Genomic DNA, 19,830 nt, shown 5'->3' with positions numbered 1-19,830 from the left:
TCCGTCGAAGCTACAGCATGTGACATACGGATACCCGATGAGGATTTGTGTGAAACATATTATGCTTATAAACACATCATGTAATGTCTTTGTAAAATCTTTAATATGATAGGAAATATCTAATTTATTGAAAAAAATATTTGCGCAGGTATTTCCCATGATTCTTCCCGTTGTTGTTTACATCATGGCGGCTCACTCGAATGCGAGCAGGTGCTCGTTGCTGACGAATTGTTTTATCGTGGTATTTGTTTCTTTGATTTGTTTTGTATCTTTGGTTACATCGCAATCGAGCACGCCTACTAGTGCAACAACGTCAAACGATTCAAGCACATCAGAAACGCCGCCGACCTCTACACCAGGAACAACGCAAGCCCCAACAACGACTACAACACCCGCGCCAACACAACCACCATCGCAAATACCGGCAAACACAGGTCATTCACTATGTGTTTTATTTTTACCCTCCTTTGATACTTATTGTATTGGTGTTTTTCCCATAGCGCCCACTGTATAATAATATGACCAGAATGTAAATTTGCCGGTGTCCCTAAGCATATGAAGTATATGAGTGTGGACATGATGGAATAAAACATTTTAATATTGAAGCTAAGCAGATGAGTTTATCAAATTAACCTAAACCTTACTGACACAGGTCCAAGGGAGAACCAGAACAAAACAAAAATCAAAACTATGTAGTGCTCGTTTATCAAGTTATCAACTCTTAATAATTTGCTTTTATGAGCATTTTGACCGTTTGCTCCACCAAAGTCCAAGTCTGATGAAAGAATGTGATCATAAAGGGGTGCATGAGCAGAAAGGGGATCCAAAGGCAAACGATAGAGTTGGTGGTAGGCTATCCTAGCTCTAACACAACTGATCTGAATTATTGAAGAGGCACACAAGATCTGTGAAGCCTGAGTCGACTGCCTGGGCCAATTACTGCTATATAAGTTACACCCAGTATACAGTTATATTGTCCAGTCTTCATATCATACCCCAAAAGATATAACAGTCACGTAATGGGAATCAAACCACAAATGTTCTGATGTCACACCGCCTAGATCAAAAAGTTGAACCTTGAGAACAACTGTAAGTTGAAGTCATCCATTGGATGAGGCCATGTCATCACCAGTTCTTGATTTTTCAGATATTGGGACATGTCCTTGTGACCTTACCGGCAATGCCTGTGATGTGAACTGTTGTTGTGACACAGACTGCTCAGCTGATGATAGGCTATCCTTCAGCCAGTGTCTACCTTTTTCATACAGGTAGGAAGGCGTTTCCTATTCTCGCGGTACTTACGGATATCGGCTGAAAAAATAACACAAACAATTCTTATCGTATTAATGCTTGTTGTTTTTAAATGAAGGGCCTTCTCCTCTTACATCTACTTCTATCAGCTGCCAGATCCATCAGGTGAATTACCACTCGTGAGCCTGGTGATAAACAATGCCATCCGCCATTGACGAAACAAGGCTTCTCCCATTCTCGCGGTATTACCAGGAAATAACGTTTTTGAGTGTATGTAACTTTGTAAGAGCAATCCTGCCTGAAAGGGCGGGAAAAAGTAATGATATGTCCAAGTTGGTAAAAACTCCCCAATATTCGTGACACTGCAAGATTTTGATCACTCACAGACTTAGTCCACTTCCTGGTTACCAGTCGGTGATGTAAACAACCACTAAGTGTCCCGCATTGGCGATTTCGGCAGAAAACGTGTTTACCGTGAGAATAGGAGATGGACCTATACTAGTACTCCTACATATCTTCACAATCAGCTTACTCATTATGTTATCTGAGAATGATCAAAGGGAAGCAGTGATTTTTTTCAGCATTTAAACAGCAGGGGCGGATACGCCTTTTTAAGAAAGTGTGTGTGTGTATGGGGAGGGGGGGGTGCACACTTCATTTTCCCAAGAGTTCAATTGTCATTTGATAAACTTTCAGGACAAAAGTGGGGTTGTGCACCCCTGCACCCCCCTCTGGATCCGCCTATAGACAGGAATGTGATAGGTGATCAAGATCATAATAATTGTCTGTGTTAATTTTGCAGATAAAGTGAAAGATGATGATCAGTGACATATTTATAATAATTCAATTAATTGCCCATCTTGTTTCATAGAAAATCATGATGAACATATTACAGTTTAATTTGAATGTAGACAGGTAGAGTGGAAACCAGTCATTACGTACCTGGTAAATAATATGTATCATTCAACAGACAGAGATCTGCTTGTTTTGCAGAATTGTCTTGAATTCACTGTGTTCACTTACCAGTGCTTACACTTCCTTGTTCATCTCCAACATTCCATTATATCAGGGCTGGAAATAACTTTAAAATTGCTAGTGTACTCCGGTGCAGTGGCACAAGTAAAATCACTTGCCCTGATAATTTTTCCACTATACTCGCCGATTTTCTTGTTGATTTTTTAAATAAACAACATAATTAACATTGGAAAGTCAACTGGACACTGGTACAGTGTGATATACAAATATGCTTGCCCGACAGAAAAAAAACACTGGACTCGGGCGTCGGGCAATGGGTTATTTCCACCCCTGTATATTTTCTTTATAATCTTATTAGCTTTGGTTCATATCCAATTTATAGAATTTGAGCAAAGAAAAAAATCAAAATTGTATCACACATTTAAAAATTCTGTCATACACCAAATTCTCTGAAGGCCCAAAATCAATGATGATTGTCATTATAATAATGATACCTCATTCTTGATGATTCAGAGCATTTATCACGTTTCTATCTCTATTCTATAATTAATATTACCCCTGTAGAGAATCAGTCTTTTAATCTTTGTTGGGTTGGTCAGTTGCTTTGTTGTTTTAACGCCACACTCAGCAATATTCCAGCTATAAATCTTTGTTGGGGTCTTGTACTGGAGGTTTTCTAAGTCGAGTGACTCACTGTTATTTATCCTTGCAGTATGTATATAACCCTCCACCAGTGCATTAGCACTATATTGTATTCTGTTAGTTAAGACGTACAGAGTTACGTCCCTTTATTCATCTGTGGAGACGTATAGTTACGTCCCTTAGTTCACTCTTGCTCCTGTGACAGCGTCTCTCTCGAGCGGCATGCGGTGTGTACGGTCCTGAATAAAATCGTTTGAGAAGACATTCGGTGTCCTGTGGATGTGAGAAGTGCAATACACAATAGGTGACGTTTCTACCTTAGCGGCGCTCCTGTTTGTAAACTATCAAAACTTTCTGAAGGAAGCATTTTCTTAGTATAGATATTCGTACTGCCATATAATGAGCATTGCCTGTTTGAGTTGTACGAAAATCAATTAATCTCTTTCCAGTGTTGATGACCGATTGTGCCTTCAAGAACAAGTGATACTTCTTGAAAACTCTCCTTATTTCTCAAATGTGACCTCGGACAACCTCTTCTGCATATATATTGATAATCGTAAGTATCAGTACATTTATCGGTTCAGTTCAGTTAATTTCCTGACACTGCCTGATTGTCATGCAGTAATTGCTTTTAGAAGATGATGAAACAGAAGAACCTCTTTCTCATGCAAAATCACTGTCAAGGATGACTTCTTCCCTTAGTCATGCCAGTAGCCTGTGATTGTGGTTTGAAATAAAGATTCACCTTCATTCTCATTTGTCAGTGTCATCACCATACTCATGGTTTTCTTCCCAGATATCTTTGTACATATCAACACCATGTTTTCCTCCCACTTCAAGCTGATACACAAGAGTGTTCAATGTTGCCTTACCCCAAACCAGTGAATGGACATAAGTGCACTAAAGACTGCAGTCTCCTGTATACGTTTTAGTAATGGCATTTTGTGGAAGAATTGTGGCTTAGTGGGTTAGATCTCCGACCTGGTGTACGTTTTAGTTATGGCATTTTGTGGAAGAATGGTGGCTTAGTGGGTTAGATCTCCGACCTGGTGTACGTTTTAGTTATGGCATTTTGTGGAAGAATGGTGGCTTAGTGGGTTAGATCTCCGACCTGGTGTACGTTTTAGTTATGACATTTTGTGGAAGAATGGTGGCTTAGTGGGTTAGATCTCCGACCTGGTGTACGTTTTAGTTATAGCTTTTTGTGGAAGAATTGTGGCTTAGTGGGTTAGATCTCCGACCTGGTGTAAGTTTTAGTTATGGCATTTTGTGGAAGAATGGTGGCTTAGTGGGTTAGATCTCCGACCTGGTGTAAGTTTTAGTTATGGCATTTTGTGGAAGAATGGTGGCTTAGTGGGTTAGATCTCCGACCTGGTGTACGTTTTAGTTATAGCTTTTTGTGGAAGAATGGTGACTGGTGTGCAGGTGATTATGTGGCTAACTCTGAAAGTGTGGTTTCAAATCCAGATGGGACTCAATGACCTAAAAGTACTAGAATCTGGACTTTACTGAGAAAGTTTAGTCCCAAATATAACATGTTACACTGGAGTACAAGTTGTTGTTGGTGTTTGTAGGAGCGCAGCGAAACTTCTACTATAACCCTTCCCTGGTCAGTACTGATGCCACGTTCAACAAGTATGTGGCCGACTACGGAAGTTTCACCTTCCAGCCTCAGGCGTCGCCTGTTCCAACATCCTACCCAGACTACTACCAGGTAACACTTGAACACATCCTTACCAAAACTTGACTAAAATAGAAAAAGACCATGAAAGAAATATAAGATGAACTCTTGGCTTAACCGGAAGAGAAATCATGGACTGTAATTTTACTGAAATAACATTGTAGCCCACACATCAAGAGCTATTATGTGAAATATGTCAAGGGTGTTTATCAGTGGGGAATGTATAACATGTATAACATCCTTGATGTCCGAGGATGAAGGAAAGGATGCTTCATATCGAGGAGTGTTAGTCAATTAAAGGGGTCCCTTGGGTCCTAATACATGGCATGTAGCCCCTTCATGAAAGCATTTAATGCCTTCTCTTAGAATTTAGGTAACATTTTGACCCTAGATTTAAAGCTATAAGAGGCCCTGTGCAAAATTTTCATTTAACGGTATATGACATATCTTTGTTCCAGTCGGGGGATTCAATCTACACAGTGTTTCCAACCCAGGCGCAGGGGAAGCTAGGACTGCCGGAGTCACTGTCATCAACGTTCTGTGCTGATGGCAACCCAATGGGTGAGTTCCACAAGGGAGATAACTCTGGGTTTTGTCACATGTCTTACAATGTCAGGGTGATCTCTTGTTTATCTGGCTTTTTAAGTTTCATAACACTGTGTAGAAATTCAATTTGATCTGTGTTTACACATTTCATCCCTTTTTGTAGGAGTCCAGTTATTCAGGTACACTATTTTTATTGACTCAATGACTGATGCGGTCATTCTCATTGGTTCATGTGAAATGGAGTATTGTGTTCATTTATCAGTAGAGATATTTTCAAGAAGTCTTCAGATGATCAAATGACTGTATTGTGTTTCAGCCTATCTACTAGATGAGTCCCATGACTGTGTGCGTCTTCTGTCCAACCTGGCCACAGAATGTACGAGTGTCTTGGCACTGAGTGCTAACACCTATTACCAGGGATTCAGGGTGGTCACAGTAAGTGGATGTATTTATTATATCAGTTACCACAGTAACTCTAGCATCATCAGTACTGCACAGGTTTCCATATACACTATATTTATAAACTTATCCTATCTCACGACTTGCACCTCTCTCTCTTCATTCGACCATGAGTGGAAACGAATTAAAACTTTGCTCCAAGGCCTACCTTGCCCCTCTCCCGTGCTGTGCGTGCCTTCTGTGTCAGTCGTGCTCACTAGTCCATGACAGCACGAGGCATGCGCAGTCCTCACCCACGTGATCACCTCACATACTCATTCTCTTTCTTGTCGCTCCACTGAGTGGACGTGAAAAATTTTCGTCTGAGAATTGCTCAAAATGGTTAAGCCTGTTAAGGCCAGTAAACGGAAGTTTTGCGTCCGTTGTAATAAAGTATTTTGGGCATGGGACCCTCACACATCGTGTGTTGATTGTGTGGGTGTTTGTGACTGGGACACACGCTGTCCTAAGTGTTCAGGTCTGTCTACTGAGGCGTTTAAATCTTACAAACGTGCTTGTGCCAGACGTTTGGCAGATAGGGCTAGGACTATTTCTGCGGGGTCTGGTCCATCTCCCGCTAAGAAACAATGCTTAGATCGCCCCACCCTCACTGCTCACCGTTCTCAATCGGCCGTCTCGCCTGACGAAGATTTTATGGACGCTTCGTCAGATTCCTATTTATCTGAGAACGTGAGACGGCTTTTAGGGGAGGTTCCCTCACCCAGTTTGCGATCTACATTATCTCGTAGGTCTGTTTCTTCGGAACGATCACAGACTTCGAGAACTTCTAAGCATTCATCGTCAAAGCGGGGATCGGCGCGGTTGGAACGTACCCGTTCTCCTAATTCCACGGTTTCATCTAACCGGAACAATTCACCCACACGAGTTGAATCACCATCTGGTGCGAAGGTTCGAATGCGTTCTTCCACGGCTGGCAAGAGTCGTTCTAGGTCTCGTTCACTTTCCCGAGCCGCCGAGCCTGCAGAACCGACTCACATCGCCGAGCCGGCTCACACAGCCGAGCCGACTCACATAGCCGAACCGGCTCACCTTACCGAACCGGCTCACCCTGCCGAACCGACTCACATCGCCGAGCCGACTCACACAGCCGAGCCGGCTCACCATGCCGAACCGACTCACCCTGCCGAACCGGCTCACACGGCCGAGGCGGCTCACCAGAACATCCTCGAATGAGTTCAGTTGATCGAACTGATTCACGTAGTCGAATAGGTTCCTCTGGCCGTACTGTTTATCGTACTCAAAGGGGTTCACCAGGACGAACGGGTTCACATTCCCGACTCAGTTCACCTCAACATAGGTTTCAGTTCGACACACCATCAGCGTTTTGATTCCCCGTAGTCGTTCAGTCTCGCCTGGTCGAGGTGGTTGGCCATTTCGAACCGGTTCACCTAGCCGTAAGGTGTGTTTTCGTCAGAGTGATTCTCGAAGTCGGTCTCATTCACTTTAGGTGAATCAGGATATCCCGTCTTGTCAGTCTAGACTCAGTAGCGTAATTTTGCGCACACTGTAACAATATTTACTTCTTCGGATCCCCAATCGTCATGTTCCTGGAGCAAACGTTGTCGGGAATGTGCTCCCTTATTAAGGACGTTTTTAGAGCATGTAGACATACTTGCTCCCGATGGCTGGCAGACAGAGCTCGTTACACTTCAACAGTTGATCACCCGACAAACCCCCGTTTTTAACGACCGGTATTAACTGCTCGTCGTCCGCAGTTTCCCATGTCGAACGGTGATAATTTTATGGGCGCATCATTAGATGTCTTCTCGTGGTTTCGCCTCATCAAGACGCTCTGTGTTGCCAGTTGACTCACACATCCGATCTACTTCGTCAATCACACCGAATCGGTTCGCCATATACCGAATGGATTCACCAGACCGACCCGTTTAGCCATACCGAATGGATTCACCACACCCAATCGGTTCGCCATACCGAAGGGATTCACCACACCCAATCGGTTCGCCATACCGAATGGATTCACCACACCCAATCGGCTCGCCATACCGAATGGTTTCACCAGACCGTACCATCACATTGCCAAACCGGTTCACCACGCCGAATCGGTTCGCCATACCAAATGGATTCACCAGACCGAACCGATTCGCCACACCGAATCGGTTCGCCATACACGAATGGATTCACCAGACCGAACCATTTCGCCACGCCGTATGTGAATACGACATTGACTCAGTTTGCCATAATATTAAGACTGTTTCTTATCGCCGAAACAGTTCACATCATCGATTCAATTCACAGCAACGAAAACGATTCACCTCGGCGGAACATTTCACCTCGCCTCACTGGTTCATCTGAGCGTTCTAGATCTCTCCATCAGCTGAGATCATTTTAACCGGTTCGGATTACCGAACCGATCCAGATCAGTCACGATTCAGATCACATCGGACTGATTCAGATCACGTCAACTTTCCGGCTCACCACCCTGAACTGATTTACCAGCCGGCTCGTATCGTTTCACCAGGTCGAAAGCTCCCTATCGTCGAACCAGTTCACCTGGCCGTTCAAGATCAATGTACAGAGGTAGTAGCTATGTGCTTCACCATGCCGATTTGATTTACATGTGTTGTTAGTAGCGCAGTCATCTAGAGATATCACGCTCGGCACTTGACGGCCTGGCGATCCCAGTTCTCAAGAGTCCTCCGTGACCGGAGCTCATCTCATTCCAGATTTAATCTACCATCCGATCTTCACTTTTGATGAATGATTCGGTTCAACGATTCTACCCTATCGGTGTAGATGTTTGTGTATCCCTTGGTGCAATTGTTGCAGACGGCTCGTCCCTTTGTTTTACATGTTAAGCAAGTTTCTGGACAGATAACAAATGGATGAAGTTCTTGCGCATGGTACCGGCACTGTTTTGTCAAATAGCCAGCATAGCTCAGCCCGGGAATTTATGGGTTGCGACTCGCCCGGTTAACCAAAGACCAGGTTGTCCGTATTTTCTGTCACTCGTGTGTAACGTTTGCAAATGGCGGACTACTGTTTGTTTACCGGAATTTTGATGATTAGAGTGACTATGAAGTGCCCTTGCAGAATTCTCTTGGTCCCACGAATCGGATACCAAGTCCAGCCTATAAATGCAAGTAACAACGAACGCTGCCATTCCGATAAGAGTGACTGTGTCGGGATTTTGACAGCCAGTCGAGAGAGACTGCTTATTGAGGGTGACGGACAGAAACACCCATGAACGGTTTGCCTAGTCAAGCACCGAGTTCAGAGGTCACTGCATTATGCAAGGATTGTCACCAGGCAGCGATCTACTACCTATATCACTCCACCTGGCGCACAATTATTTTGTTCGGCCAAAAGAAACGTTCCTGAGGTCACCGATCCTACGAATTTCTACAATTTGTTTATAATGTGAACGTTCCTGTAGATTGACTGACAATCTCCATGCGCCGAACATACTACATTGAGCACTCCGTCAGAACTGACGTAGTTGCTCGACTTATTGAACGTTCTTATATCAGGAGATATCTTTTTGTCAGAGGCAAGAGTGGTTAGACCTCTCATTTCCCTCGACCTGCGATGGCCGTGGGGTAGCCTAGTGGTTAAAGCGTTGACTCGTCACGCCCAAGACCCCGGTTCGATCCCCACATGGGCACAATGTGTTCAGCCCATTTCTGGTGCCCCCCGCCGTGATTTTGCTGGATTATTGCTAAAGGCGGTGTAAAACTAAACTCAGTCAGTCAGTCAGTCCCTCGACCTGTGAGACGCCTACCTTCACATCCGGATACATCCAGACTATTGGAAGTATCTTCGATTTACTTTTATGGGGCGTCCTTGATACCAATGGAGGATCCTGCTGTATGGGCATATCGCGCAGCCCGTGGGTTTTACTCAGATAGCCATTCTGTTAACCAGCTACCTGCATTGTCGGCGTGACAATTGACAACAATATCGACGACTGAGTTTAAGCCCAGCAGGATCCAGTCGTCCTTCCTTCCCTTCCACAGACAGTTCATCATCAAGTTGCTCCGCAATTAGGATGGCGACTAAATTCGAGAGCAATCAGGGGTAACACCGACCAGCTGTTTCTTCTTATTGGGACAATATTCAACACGCCAGGTCATGATGTTTGTGCCCCAGGAGAGGTGGGACAAGATTCAGTGCAACGCACCACTAGTGTTGGTCCAACCCACACCTTTTCGCCAGTGGCAGAAGTTACTAGGGTGGTTGGCATCGGCACAAGTGCTGACTTACAGGGGCCAGCTGCAGCTTGCCCTCTTCAGATGGTTCTGTGCCCATACATCAGGGACGACAACCCCAGGGAGTTGATTCGTCTTCCCGCTCAACTACATTCAGTCTTTTGTTGGTGGCTCAACAAGTGGAATGTTTGTGTTGGAGTCTCAAGGGTGCCCTTCATACCGACTCAACACCTATTCGTTGGCACATCTTGCAAGCTGGGGCGCTTACTTTCTCCATCAAGTGGCCTAGCAGTGGTCATCAGGAGAAAGGGCCCTTCATCACAACGAATTGGAATTCAGCATTGTCATTATCGCCTGTTCGGCACTCGGGACAACCATCAGCTTTCAGCGCAGATGATCACCAGTTGCGATCATTTCTGCTTTGTGTACAATCAGAATAAAATTCAGAATTTTATTTCTGATTTGTGTCTTCGATTCTTCTGGGACTTGTGAGTTTCCGATTCAATTACCCTTTCACCCTCCACGGGACGGTGTCTGTGGGGGTTGTGTCGAAGCAGGGGTTGGCCCGATACTGGTCGTCAGACCTTGGAAATCGTGGTAATGCGACTGTTTACACTCGTTAAGCTGCAACCTTTCACTTGCATGAAGGTAGTGACTGAACACCACATTGCTCGGGAATCCCGGTCCCTGGAGCACTTGTGGTTAGTAAGTCAATGGGTTCGAACTGACCATCGCAGGTCTTGCTTTTGAGACGCTGGAGGGTCGCCACCTCACTTACTGTCCCCTGCTCCACGGAGTAATTACGTCAGTGAAGTGAGTCATTCCCGAAGTGTTACACTTCGTAGCGTTACCTAAAGCATCGCAAGAGCGCCGCCGTCTGCGTAAGAGACTGTTTATACCCTTGTCTACTGCTTCCAAGGCGGAAGTCTCTCGCACAACACTCTCATATTGGCTACGAGCTACAATACTACGAGCCTACACTTTTGCCGGTTTGCCACCACCTACGGCAGTCAACCCTCATGAAACCAGGGCATTGGCTTCTACTATGGCGTTGCATAGCAACTGCTCGTTAACTGCCATAATGGAGGGTTGTTTTTGACGATCTGACACAGTCTTTTCGTCTCATTACCTCAGAGATGTGTCGGTGACGGGTATTCAAGGCCTTCATCAGTTTGGACCACTCATCCTTGCCCAGCAGTTATCAGCGGCACAACATCGCAGATAATGAACTTCCTTGTGCTCCGATGCTATATGGATCCCACTGTGCAGTTGATCCCAAGTCGCGATCGTTTCTGCTTGTGTACAATCTGAATAAATCTGAAATACTTTTTCTGATTTACGTCTTCCGGGATTTAGATTTCTCCTCTCATTTGTTTGAGACTACAGAGAGTCGCCACCTCACTTACTGTCCTCTGCTCCACGGAGTAATTAAGTCAGTGAAGTGAGTCCTTCGAAGTGTTACGCCGTGGCGTTCATGCTCCTAAGTGCCTATACACATCTATGTGATCTTATTGTGGTAAGTAATGGAAGTCATAAGATGATGTTGTGGTACTGAGCGTTAAAATTGTGAGTTTTACCGATTCAATTTCTCTTTCACCCTCCTCGGGGCGGTGTCTGTGGGGGTTGTTTGAAGCAGGGGCTGGCCCGATACTAGTCGTTAGACTTTTATTACGGGGTACCTTGGAAATCGTGGCGATCGACTGATTACACTTTCGTTAAGCTCGTCCTTTCACTTTGTGAAGGTAGTGACTGAACACCACATTGCTTTCGGAATCCCGGTCCCTGGGAGCAATTGTGCTTAGTAAGTCAATGGGTTCGAACTAACCCTCATGCGTAGTAACTTGGTAGTTATTGGCCTACCTTGTAGTTGCTTCCCTACGGTTGTTTGGGCATAACACTTAGCTGTTATCGCTTGAATTTCGGGTAATCTATGACCCACCTTCCTACCGTGGGATAAGTGCAAGTCGTGAGATAGGATAAGTTTAAAAATTTGAAAATTTTAACTATAAATTGTATATTTATATACTTATCCTATCTCACGAGATAAAGTCCTTCCCTACCTCCCCACTACATAGATTACCACCGTTCCGGTTTTGTCCTTTTATGGCTCCAAGATCGAGAATGAGTATGTGAGGTGATCACGTGGGTGAGGACTGCGCATGCCTCGTGCTGTCATGGACTAGTGAGCACGACTGACACAGAAGGCACGCACAGCACGGGAGAGGGGCAAGGTAGGCCTTGGAGCAAAGTTTTAATTCGTTTCCACTCATGGTCGAATGAAGAGAGAGAGGTGCAAGTCGTGAGATAGGATAAGTATATAAATATACAATTTATAGTTAAAATTTTCAAATTACTCAATCACCTGTAAATAGGTGTTGAGTACTCTTCAGGTTTTGTAAGCTTGCTGTACACAGGACATCGTGCCTCCATGATGAATGTCCAACTGAATGTCCAACTGTAGCATCCCAATGTTCTGCATTTCAGACGCCTGCCTTGTTCCAGCGGTACACCCCAGTGAATGATTCCCTCCGGAATGACACAATATATCTGCAATCGCTTAACACAGGTATGTGTGTTTGTTGACAAATGTCTCTGTTAATTAAGAATTCACTTCAACATCTTTTGTGGGTTTAGTACAATAAATGAAAAAAATGAATGCCCCGCCCACTATATTGTCAGTTAAACTGGACATACTTGACCATTAGTTGCCATGGCCTATTTCCTTTGGGTTTAATGGAAACATACCCACAAATACATTGCTTAGTTAGCCAATCAAGTGCCATGGAATAACTTTCATTGTGTTTATTTCAACCTGATTTTCTTCAAGATGTACTTTGTGTCTGCTGTATAATGAACAAGACAGTGGTCAGACTCGGTGGCCAACACATGGTCGACTGCTTGTCATCATACACTAACAAGTGTACACATCTTCACCTCACCACACCCCTTCACACTTTACTGTACCTCACCTTACCTCACCTCACCATGCCCCTTCACACTACCTCACCTCACCTCACCTTACCCTTCTTCTCAACACTTTACCTCACCTCACCTTACTTTACCTTACCCTGCTTCACAACACCTTACCTCACCGCATCTCACCACACCTCACATTACCTTACCTTACCCTGCTTCTCAACACTGTACCTCACCTCACCTTACCTTACCCTGCTTCTCAACACTGTACCTCACCTCACCTCACCTTACCTTACCCTGCTTCTCAACACTTTACCTCACCTCACCCTACCTTACCTTACCCTGCTTCTCAACACCTTAACTCACTGCACCTCACCGCACCTCACCTTAACTTACCTTACCCTGCTTCTCAACTCTGTACCTCACCTCACCTCACCTTACCTTACCCAACTTCTCAACACTGTACCTCACCTCACCTTACCTTACCCTGCTTCTCAACACTGTACCTCACCTCACCTCACCTTACCTTACCCTGCTTCTCAACACTTTACCTCACCTCACCTCTCCACATCTCACCTCACTTGACCCCTCACCTCACCTCTCCACACCTCACACCTCACCTCACTTGACCCCTCACTTCACCTCACCTCACCTCCTAGGTTGTTCTGCTTCCAGCTGCGGTGGACCTGTCCGGGGTGACTGATGTGTATAACAACACCTACACTGTGGCAGTCGAACTGGACCCTGTCCTGTGTGAGGGGCCTGATGGAGTTGTCTCCCCTTGTGGTGTCACCACCCCACCTGTTCCTGCCTGGGATGCAGTAGGATTGCAGTGTAACAACACTGTAGCTGGGGTTCGTTCTTACATACCTTATCCAATGATGTCTTATCACCAAACAGTGATTGAGGTTTTAACATGGAATAGCAAGGATGAGAGACTCGAAATGTGGTGAAAAGGCTTTCATGACCTACATTCTAGTGTAACTGAGATTCTCATATTTCTGTCGGCAACAAATGTTCCACTTCTTATTTAAACCCTGTGCCCGGCAACACTGGATACCGAACACTTTATAGTGATCCTGGCAGTTTTAGATTAACTATGTATTTGTTTTCTCTAGGTCAGTTATCGGATCATCCATAATGGAACATCGGGCATCGTTTCTGTCTTCGCTCAGTTGACTTTGGCCAACATTCCCGCTGCAAACCAGCGTTTCACTCAGCGCTTCTCAAGCTCCTTCAGAGGGGTAGGTAAACAGTGCCATGATTTGTGACATGAGGCAGAGCAAAACGTGTACTAATGGTATGATCAAGAATGCTTGCTTTCTCCATCAAAGTTCCCATGGAGACTCCTGTTTTCAATAGGTCCTGATGATGATGACGATGATGATGATGATGATGATGATGGTGATATGGCACCTCTGCATGTTATTTTACAGTACATTAAACAAGAGCAAAAAGATCAATGATATCTGGATTCCATAACTTCATACCTCCAGCTTGGTTCCTTGATATATGTCTTCCTTTTCTTGTCAGTTGAGTGAAGCCGATCCCCCCCCTTTGTCCGGAGTGGCAATCCAGGCTATATCCAGGGGGCGCCACTCATGGCTGGAGTGCTGAATGAAACACTTGACACGGAGGGAAATGTGGTGTATCCTTGCCTGGTTTTGAAATACATTGTGTATCATTAAAGTCATAATGTACAGTTAGAATAAGTTTGCAGTTGCTTAAAATTACAGAGTTAAACCAAAGCTTGGGATAACAAAGTGTCGCTGTAATCAAATGGGTGAGGTCGTCAGACTCCATAACATGGTAACATCACCCAATTGTCTTAATAGCTGCACAGCAGATAACACTGCCTCCCGAACAGCAGATAAGGATAGACAGTCATAATATCAATCACTGAATTGTCTGGTTGAGAATTTAATAATTACAAAGTCATCTTTTACTCACATGAATACCTATCTACATGAAAGTTGCATCAGGTGAACCCAGAGCAAACACTGACCACACCATTAAAATGAAGGATGCATGGGTCAATCAGATGTCATCTAAACCAGTTTGGTTTCAGTTTACCAAACTGGTTCAGACGTTTTGATGTAAGCAAAAGACGTGCCATAGAACACAAATGGACTGTTAGTAGTACAACCTTTATGGTACCATGGTGCTCAGAAATGACATGATGTAGAAAGTATCTAGGATAATATAACATCTCAAGGAATTTTTCTCTGTTTTTGCATTTGGAACTGCACAATATATTCTTGAGGTTCAAAAGTCAGATGTGTCTCAGATCCTCAGAGGTATTGCATCAGAGTAAATGAGCTAATTTTAGCGAGGTAGATGCACCCTAAATCAGTCACATCCCAGTTACCTACCTTGACCGATCTAGACAGGAAATTCTCCTGAACTCCAATCGTGACGAGTGGCTGACCTTGGTGCGAGCATCAGCAAACGGCAACTGTATCACAGACACCAGTCGGGACAGGGTCTCCGTCCAGTTCAAGGATGATGCACGTTCGGGATGCTTCATCCAGTGAGTCATTCTTCATCCACGAGAATAAGCATCTTTAATTCAGAGATTCCTTGATGCAGTAAAGGAGTAGAGATAAAGCTGCCCTTACTGTTTTTGTTAAATATTGTAGGACATTGATTTAAGTACCATTGCCCAAATCTCATCAGCCTTTGTACACTATTTCTTTTTTAACTATGCAACAAATGTATGAAACATCAGAAATGGGATAAATCTTGTTTGATATCAGTAAATTACAACAGCTGTATGTTGGTCACAATATGTTGATAGATTTCACTGAGATTCTCAGGTAGAACCCCAAAACGCTGAAATGTTACTGGTCTGTCAAAACAATACAAAATGCAATTTCGTTTAGCTGTGGGCAAGAAGAAATGTCTCATCGACTGCAGAATCCCTCGAGAACTCATAATTAAAGTGTCTTGTAAGATACAAGCCGATTAAATTCTTGTGTTCTGTTAGCAGACACTGTTCTTTGTTCCAGGATTTCCATGGAGAATGTGACGAACAACTGTGAGATGATACAGCAAGCCATCATCAATGCCATGGAGGGCAGCACGGCGCCGGTGTATGACCCTGCTACAGGCGCCTACCCCGCCACTGACCGTTACGTGGCCATCTTCGGCAACTCAGACGTAAAGAAAGTGGGTGACTGGACCCCCCATCTTGGTACAGAACCGACCTACTCTCAGTGCAGTAAGTTGCTTGCATCTCAGGGACTCCTCAAGCGTCTAGGCATTTTAATGTATTCTTGGAACCCTGTGGAGATTCCAGGATATAAATTAAAATATTTCCCAAGGAACTGGTATTGGTCATAGGAGGCAAATAAATGAATGTGGCATTGTGACTTGGTTGGTGCATGGCTTATAATATCAGTGTTTGTATTGTTGGCTCTACGTTTTTCCAAGCAAGCATCCTGCAGCTGCAATATTGCTGACTGTGGCGTTTAGCAACAAAAGAATGTTGTTGTAACACAGTTTATGTTGATGTCCCATTCCCATACATGCCAGAATCTGACACCACTGAAGCTATATGTATAGGAACTGCAGGTAAGTTTGACAATCAGTAGGATTGGGCAAATAGTGAATGAGTAAGTTTTAGTTTTACGCCACAATCAGCAATATTCCAGCTATGTGGTAGACATCTGTAAATATTCGAGTCTGGGCCAGATATTCCAGTGATCAACATCTCGAGCATCATTCTTTTTGGGATACAATGACATGTGTCAATCAGGTCAGCAATCCTGACCTGTTAGTCACCACTTAAAACAAGCATGGGTAACTAAAGACCAATCGTAACCCAGATGTTCATGGGTAAAGAAGCTAGTTTGTTACTTCTACTGATGCTTGACTGATCCTACCCAGGCTACAGGCTCCAACTGCTTCCTGTCTCTGGGGATGCACATCCAGGTGTTGTACGCCTACGTCGGCTCCCTTGTCAACCCACAGCCCAAGATCATTGGCATCTCCTTCCTGTATGATGCCCCTCAGAGTGTGTTCTTCAGGGTGAGTTCTGAGTCTCCTTTGATGTCTGTTGGTACTATAGACAATAGGGGTGTCGCGATACGCGAATGCATCGATGCATCGATACATTTTTACCGACGATACGATACGCGATACATGCTTGCGTGTATCGATTCCTATTTTAAAACTTTATCGATTCAAATTTTTATGCTATATCCATCTCCTTCAAAGTCTTGATAGTAAAATTATACGAGATCGCTCCGATAAATAGATGTAGCTAGCTTTACTTAAAAAATAGGTTGGAAACTAGCAGCTTTTGTGATTGGCTAGACTATTTTGATGGACCAATCAGCGAGCACGTACGTTGCCGGTAAGGTAATGCTATGAAAAGGCTCGAAAATTATGTATCGCGATACGTATCGTATCGTGATTTTAAAATCGTGATAAGTATCGTATCGTGAGATTGGTGTATCGTGACACCCCTAATAGACAATAGGATAATGCAAGGGGGTTGTATTTGGTAGTGGGGTAGTGGATAAAAATCCATCAAATAGTTTGTTTTGGCTTATTCAGTTTTTGACAATATGTTTATTACAAATACTCATGTTACTACTTTTCTCTGAGTCATAGAACAGTTTGCTTTAAATTTTGGCTAAACCTGCTGACAATGGCCATCAGGTCAAGCACTGAGGGATAGTGTAAATCCTGCTTGGGTATTAAAGTCCAAAAACAAAACGTGTACTCCAAAATGGACAGTAGCATACAGTGATTCTGGGAAATCAGAGACTGAAAACAGTCCCATCAGTTCCAGCGGGACACAGAGGCTGTTCATTATTGTTCTGGGCTCTCCGAAAATTCCACTGTGTGAGCAGTGGCGCTCAAAACAATTCACTTCTGTCACTGTAATCTGACCTGTATTTGCCCTGCAGTGTGAGGGACCCTACTGCCAGCCCGGGTCCACACTCACCCAGAAGATCGAGATCTCTAGTTCCGTTTCGTTCATTGACGTCTCCCAGCCTGCTATCCCCTACGAAGCAGAGAGGCCTGTCTTCCTGGCCAAAGTGCCGTACGACTTCTTCTACCCGTTCCTGGACAGCGCATCACCGAGACATCAGGGGGATATCACGTTGTTAGCGTATTGTTTTGTTAGTGTATTAGTTTGGAGGTTATACATAAAATTGTAACATTTATGAACCTTAAGGATGTATATAATTGAACACTGGTAATATTGTTTGATGCTCTCATGAATTCATACTTCGCAGGCAGTGTTTGAAAAAAATGTTTGAAATCTCATGAGATGTTAATATGGGTATGGGCATCATATGCTTAGAATGAAGAAATGAAAACTTATAAACCCCTTATCCGGAGTTGAGTAGTATATAATGAATGTAGAACGACAGTTTAATCTCTTTATCAGCGTTCGAAATACCTACCTGCCCGACCGCCCTGGACTGGTTATTTTCAACACAGACTGCCAGATTCTTAAATTCACCTGCCAGCCGGTCGGGTTAAAATTTAGACATGTATATGAATATATTTTGTGGGCAGGTAAGTTTTGGTGAGGGCTGGCAAGTTTTACATCTAACCAGCCCTATGGTCAGGCTGAATTTTTTGGGAGCTTCATACCCTGATCTTATTTAATTATAAATGACATTGTGAAGAGATCACTGCCTATGTAATAAATTGTTTTGCATTTGTGAGTCCTCACTTTAAAACATAATCATGGATATCAGAAATCCTTCCATTCCAGTTGTAATATATAATTTTAGTTGTATATATGTATTTTATTATATTACACATTGATGTATGATTGTTTCATAGACAAGTTGTATATATTTTTTCACTTTTTCATCCCATAATTCCGTCCATTCATTAAGCCCTGAGAATTACCATGTGCAGACTTACACAGAAACTGTGTGGGTTTGTGAACAATACACAGTAGTTTCAAGTGGATCTTTAAGAGGTTGGGGTATGCTGGTTTTATTATTTATAACTACAAATGTCTTTTAAGTGAGTAAAGCAAGTTTGGCATAGGTCTAAATTGCAACCTCATGTATACAATCCATTTCATTGAAACCAAAAAAATTATGTATGATCTTTTAGCAAAAAATGGTATTCCTGGGCATTACTATAAGATAGCACATTGTATAGCACAGAATAGAGTTATGCTACTCTACAGAGTTTTAGAACAGCTGATTCCTTCATATTCTATAGTAAATTCATCATGACTTACTAATTACCATGGTAATGTTAAAGAGTCACACGTTCTTTGACTTCTTTGGAGTAAATATTATGTATAGAGATATTTATAAACTTTTTAACTACTATTATTTGTTTGGTTGTATTTTGTCTTGTGTTTGATACATGCCTGTGCCAGTAGCAGCACTGTGTCCAACTCCAAGATGAATACATCTGCAAGTGTTTGGATGTAAGTAATCTCTGAATAAATGATGTTATTACTTTGAATGTGTATTTTCTCTCGTTATTGTGTCCATATATCTCCATGCAGTGGAGTCACAGCAGACAGTAAATAATCATCTCAACCCATGGAGCAGTGATTGAGAAAACAGTGAAGGCATAATACCCCCATCACACCAAACTCGTTCTCAGTATGTTCAACCCGCTCGAACTGTGTGCGAACAACGTAGTGACACCTGTTTACAGTCTGTTTAAGAACTGTATGGATCGGCTGGGTCGGACTAGGGACGGAAGGTGCTCCAGAACGTTGAGCATGTCTCACTCCCTTTCCAGAGGCACAATAGTAGTAGCAATCACGTCCTGGCCAGATTTCTATAAGTACCCAGCATGTTCTCATTCCTGTTCCCATAGCTATTCGCCTCTCAGGTTTGAGCCAGTTTCTCACCCAACAAGTTCTTGTTCTCTTCCTCCTTTCTTGCTCTACCAACTCGTACTCTTGCTCTGCTTCCAATAAAAATTACAGGAAACCAGCATCCAGCATATTGACAGTTACAAACTTGTTTCACGGGTAGAAATCTCTATCCCAAATGACGAACTTGTTAAAGACGCATGTAAAAGACGCATGTATTTATACCCTACCCTGTCATATCGTACGGCATACGGTGTTGACGTAGTAAGAACTGCGTGAGAACTACATAAACGTACTAACAAGGGGTAGAACGTAATGAGAACCCATCGCGAACTTTAAAAACCGTGTAGAAACGTAGTACGAACTTCTTCAGAACAATT

At 43.5% G+C, this 19,830-nt stretch overlaps 1 protein-coding gene across 1 annotated transcript; it reads left to right on the top strand.

Annotated features, from left to right (window-relative positions):
- Window positions 1-86: 86 nt before the first annotated feature.
- Window positions 87-19,086, top strand: LOC124257311 (tectonic-3-like). The gene is made up of 14 exons (XM_046691345.1): window positions 87-434; window positions 1,148-1,268; window positions 3,318-3,424; window positions 4,443-4,582; window positions 5,008-5,110; window positions 5,412-5,530; window positions 12,205-12,286; window positions 13,312-13,490; window positions 13,755-13,880; window positions 14,170-14,246; window positions 15,023-15,166; window positions 15,645-15,921; window positions 16,525-16,665; window positions 17,553-19,086. The coding sequence occupies exons 1-14, from the start codon at window positions 158-160 to the stop codon at window positions 17,805-17,807; spliced, it is 2,148 nt and encodes a 715-aa protein (XP_046547301.1). The 5' UTR covers window positions 87-157; the 3' UTR covers window positions 17,808-19,086.
- The last annotated feature ends 744 nt before the right edge of the window (window positions 19,087-19,830 follow it).

The sequence above is a fragment of the Haliotis rubra genome, unplaced genomic scaffold, assembly GCF_003918875.1.
Source record: "Haliotis rubra isolate DU_JTF1 unplaced genomic scaffold, ASM391887v1 Scf658, whole genome shotgun sequence".
Taxonomy (NCBI): Eukaryota; Metazoa; Mollusca; class Gastropoda; order Lepetellida; family Haliotidae; genus Haliotis; species Haliotis rubra.
The sequence above is the reverse complement of the archived record's forward strand: the minus strand, read 5'-3'. Positions and strand labels throughout refer to the sequence as shown.

Excerpts from the sequence above, each read along its gene's own strand:
- LOC124257311 (XM_046691345.1), top strand. The coding sequence starts at position 158 with ATGATTCTTCCCGTTGTTGTTTACATCATGGCGGCTCACTCGAATGCG. Across the intron at positions 5,531-12,204 it reads AGGGATTCAGGGTGGTCACA|ACGCCTGCCTTGTTCCAGCG; the intron begins GTAAGTGGATGT and ends TCTGCATTTCAG. Across the intron at positions 15,167-15,644 it reads CGTTCGGGATGCTTCATCCA|GATTTCCATGGAGAATGTGA; the intron begins GTGAGTCATTCT and ends TCTTTGTTCCAG.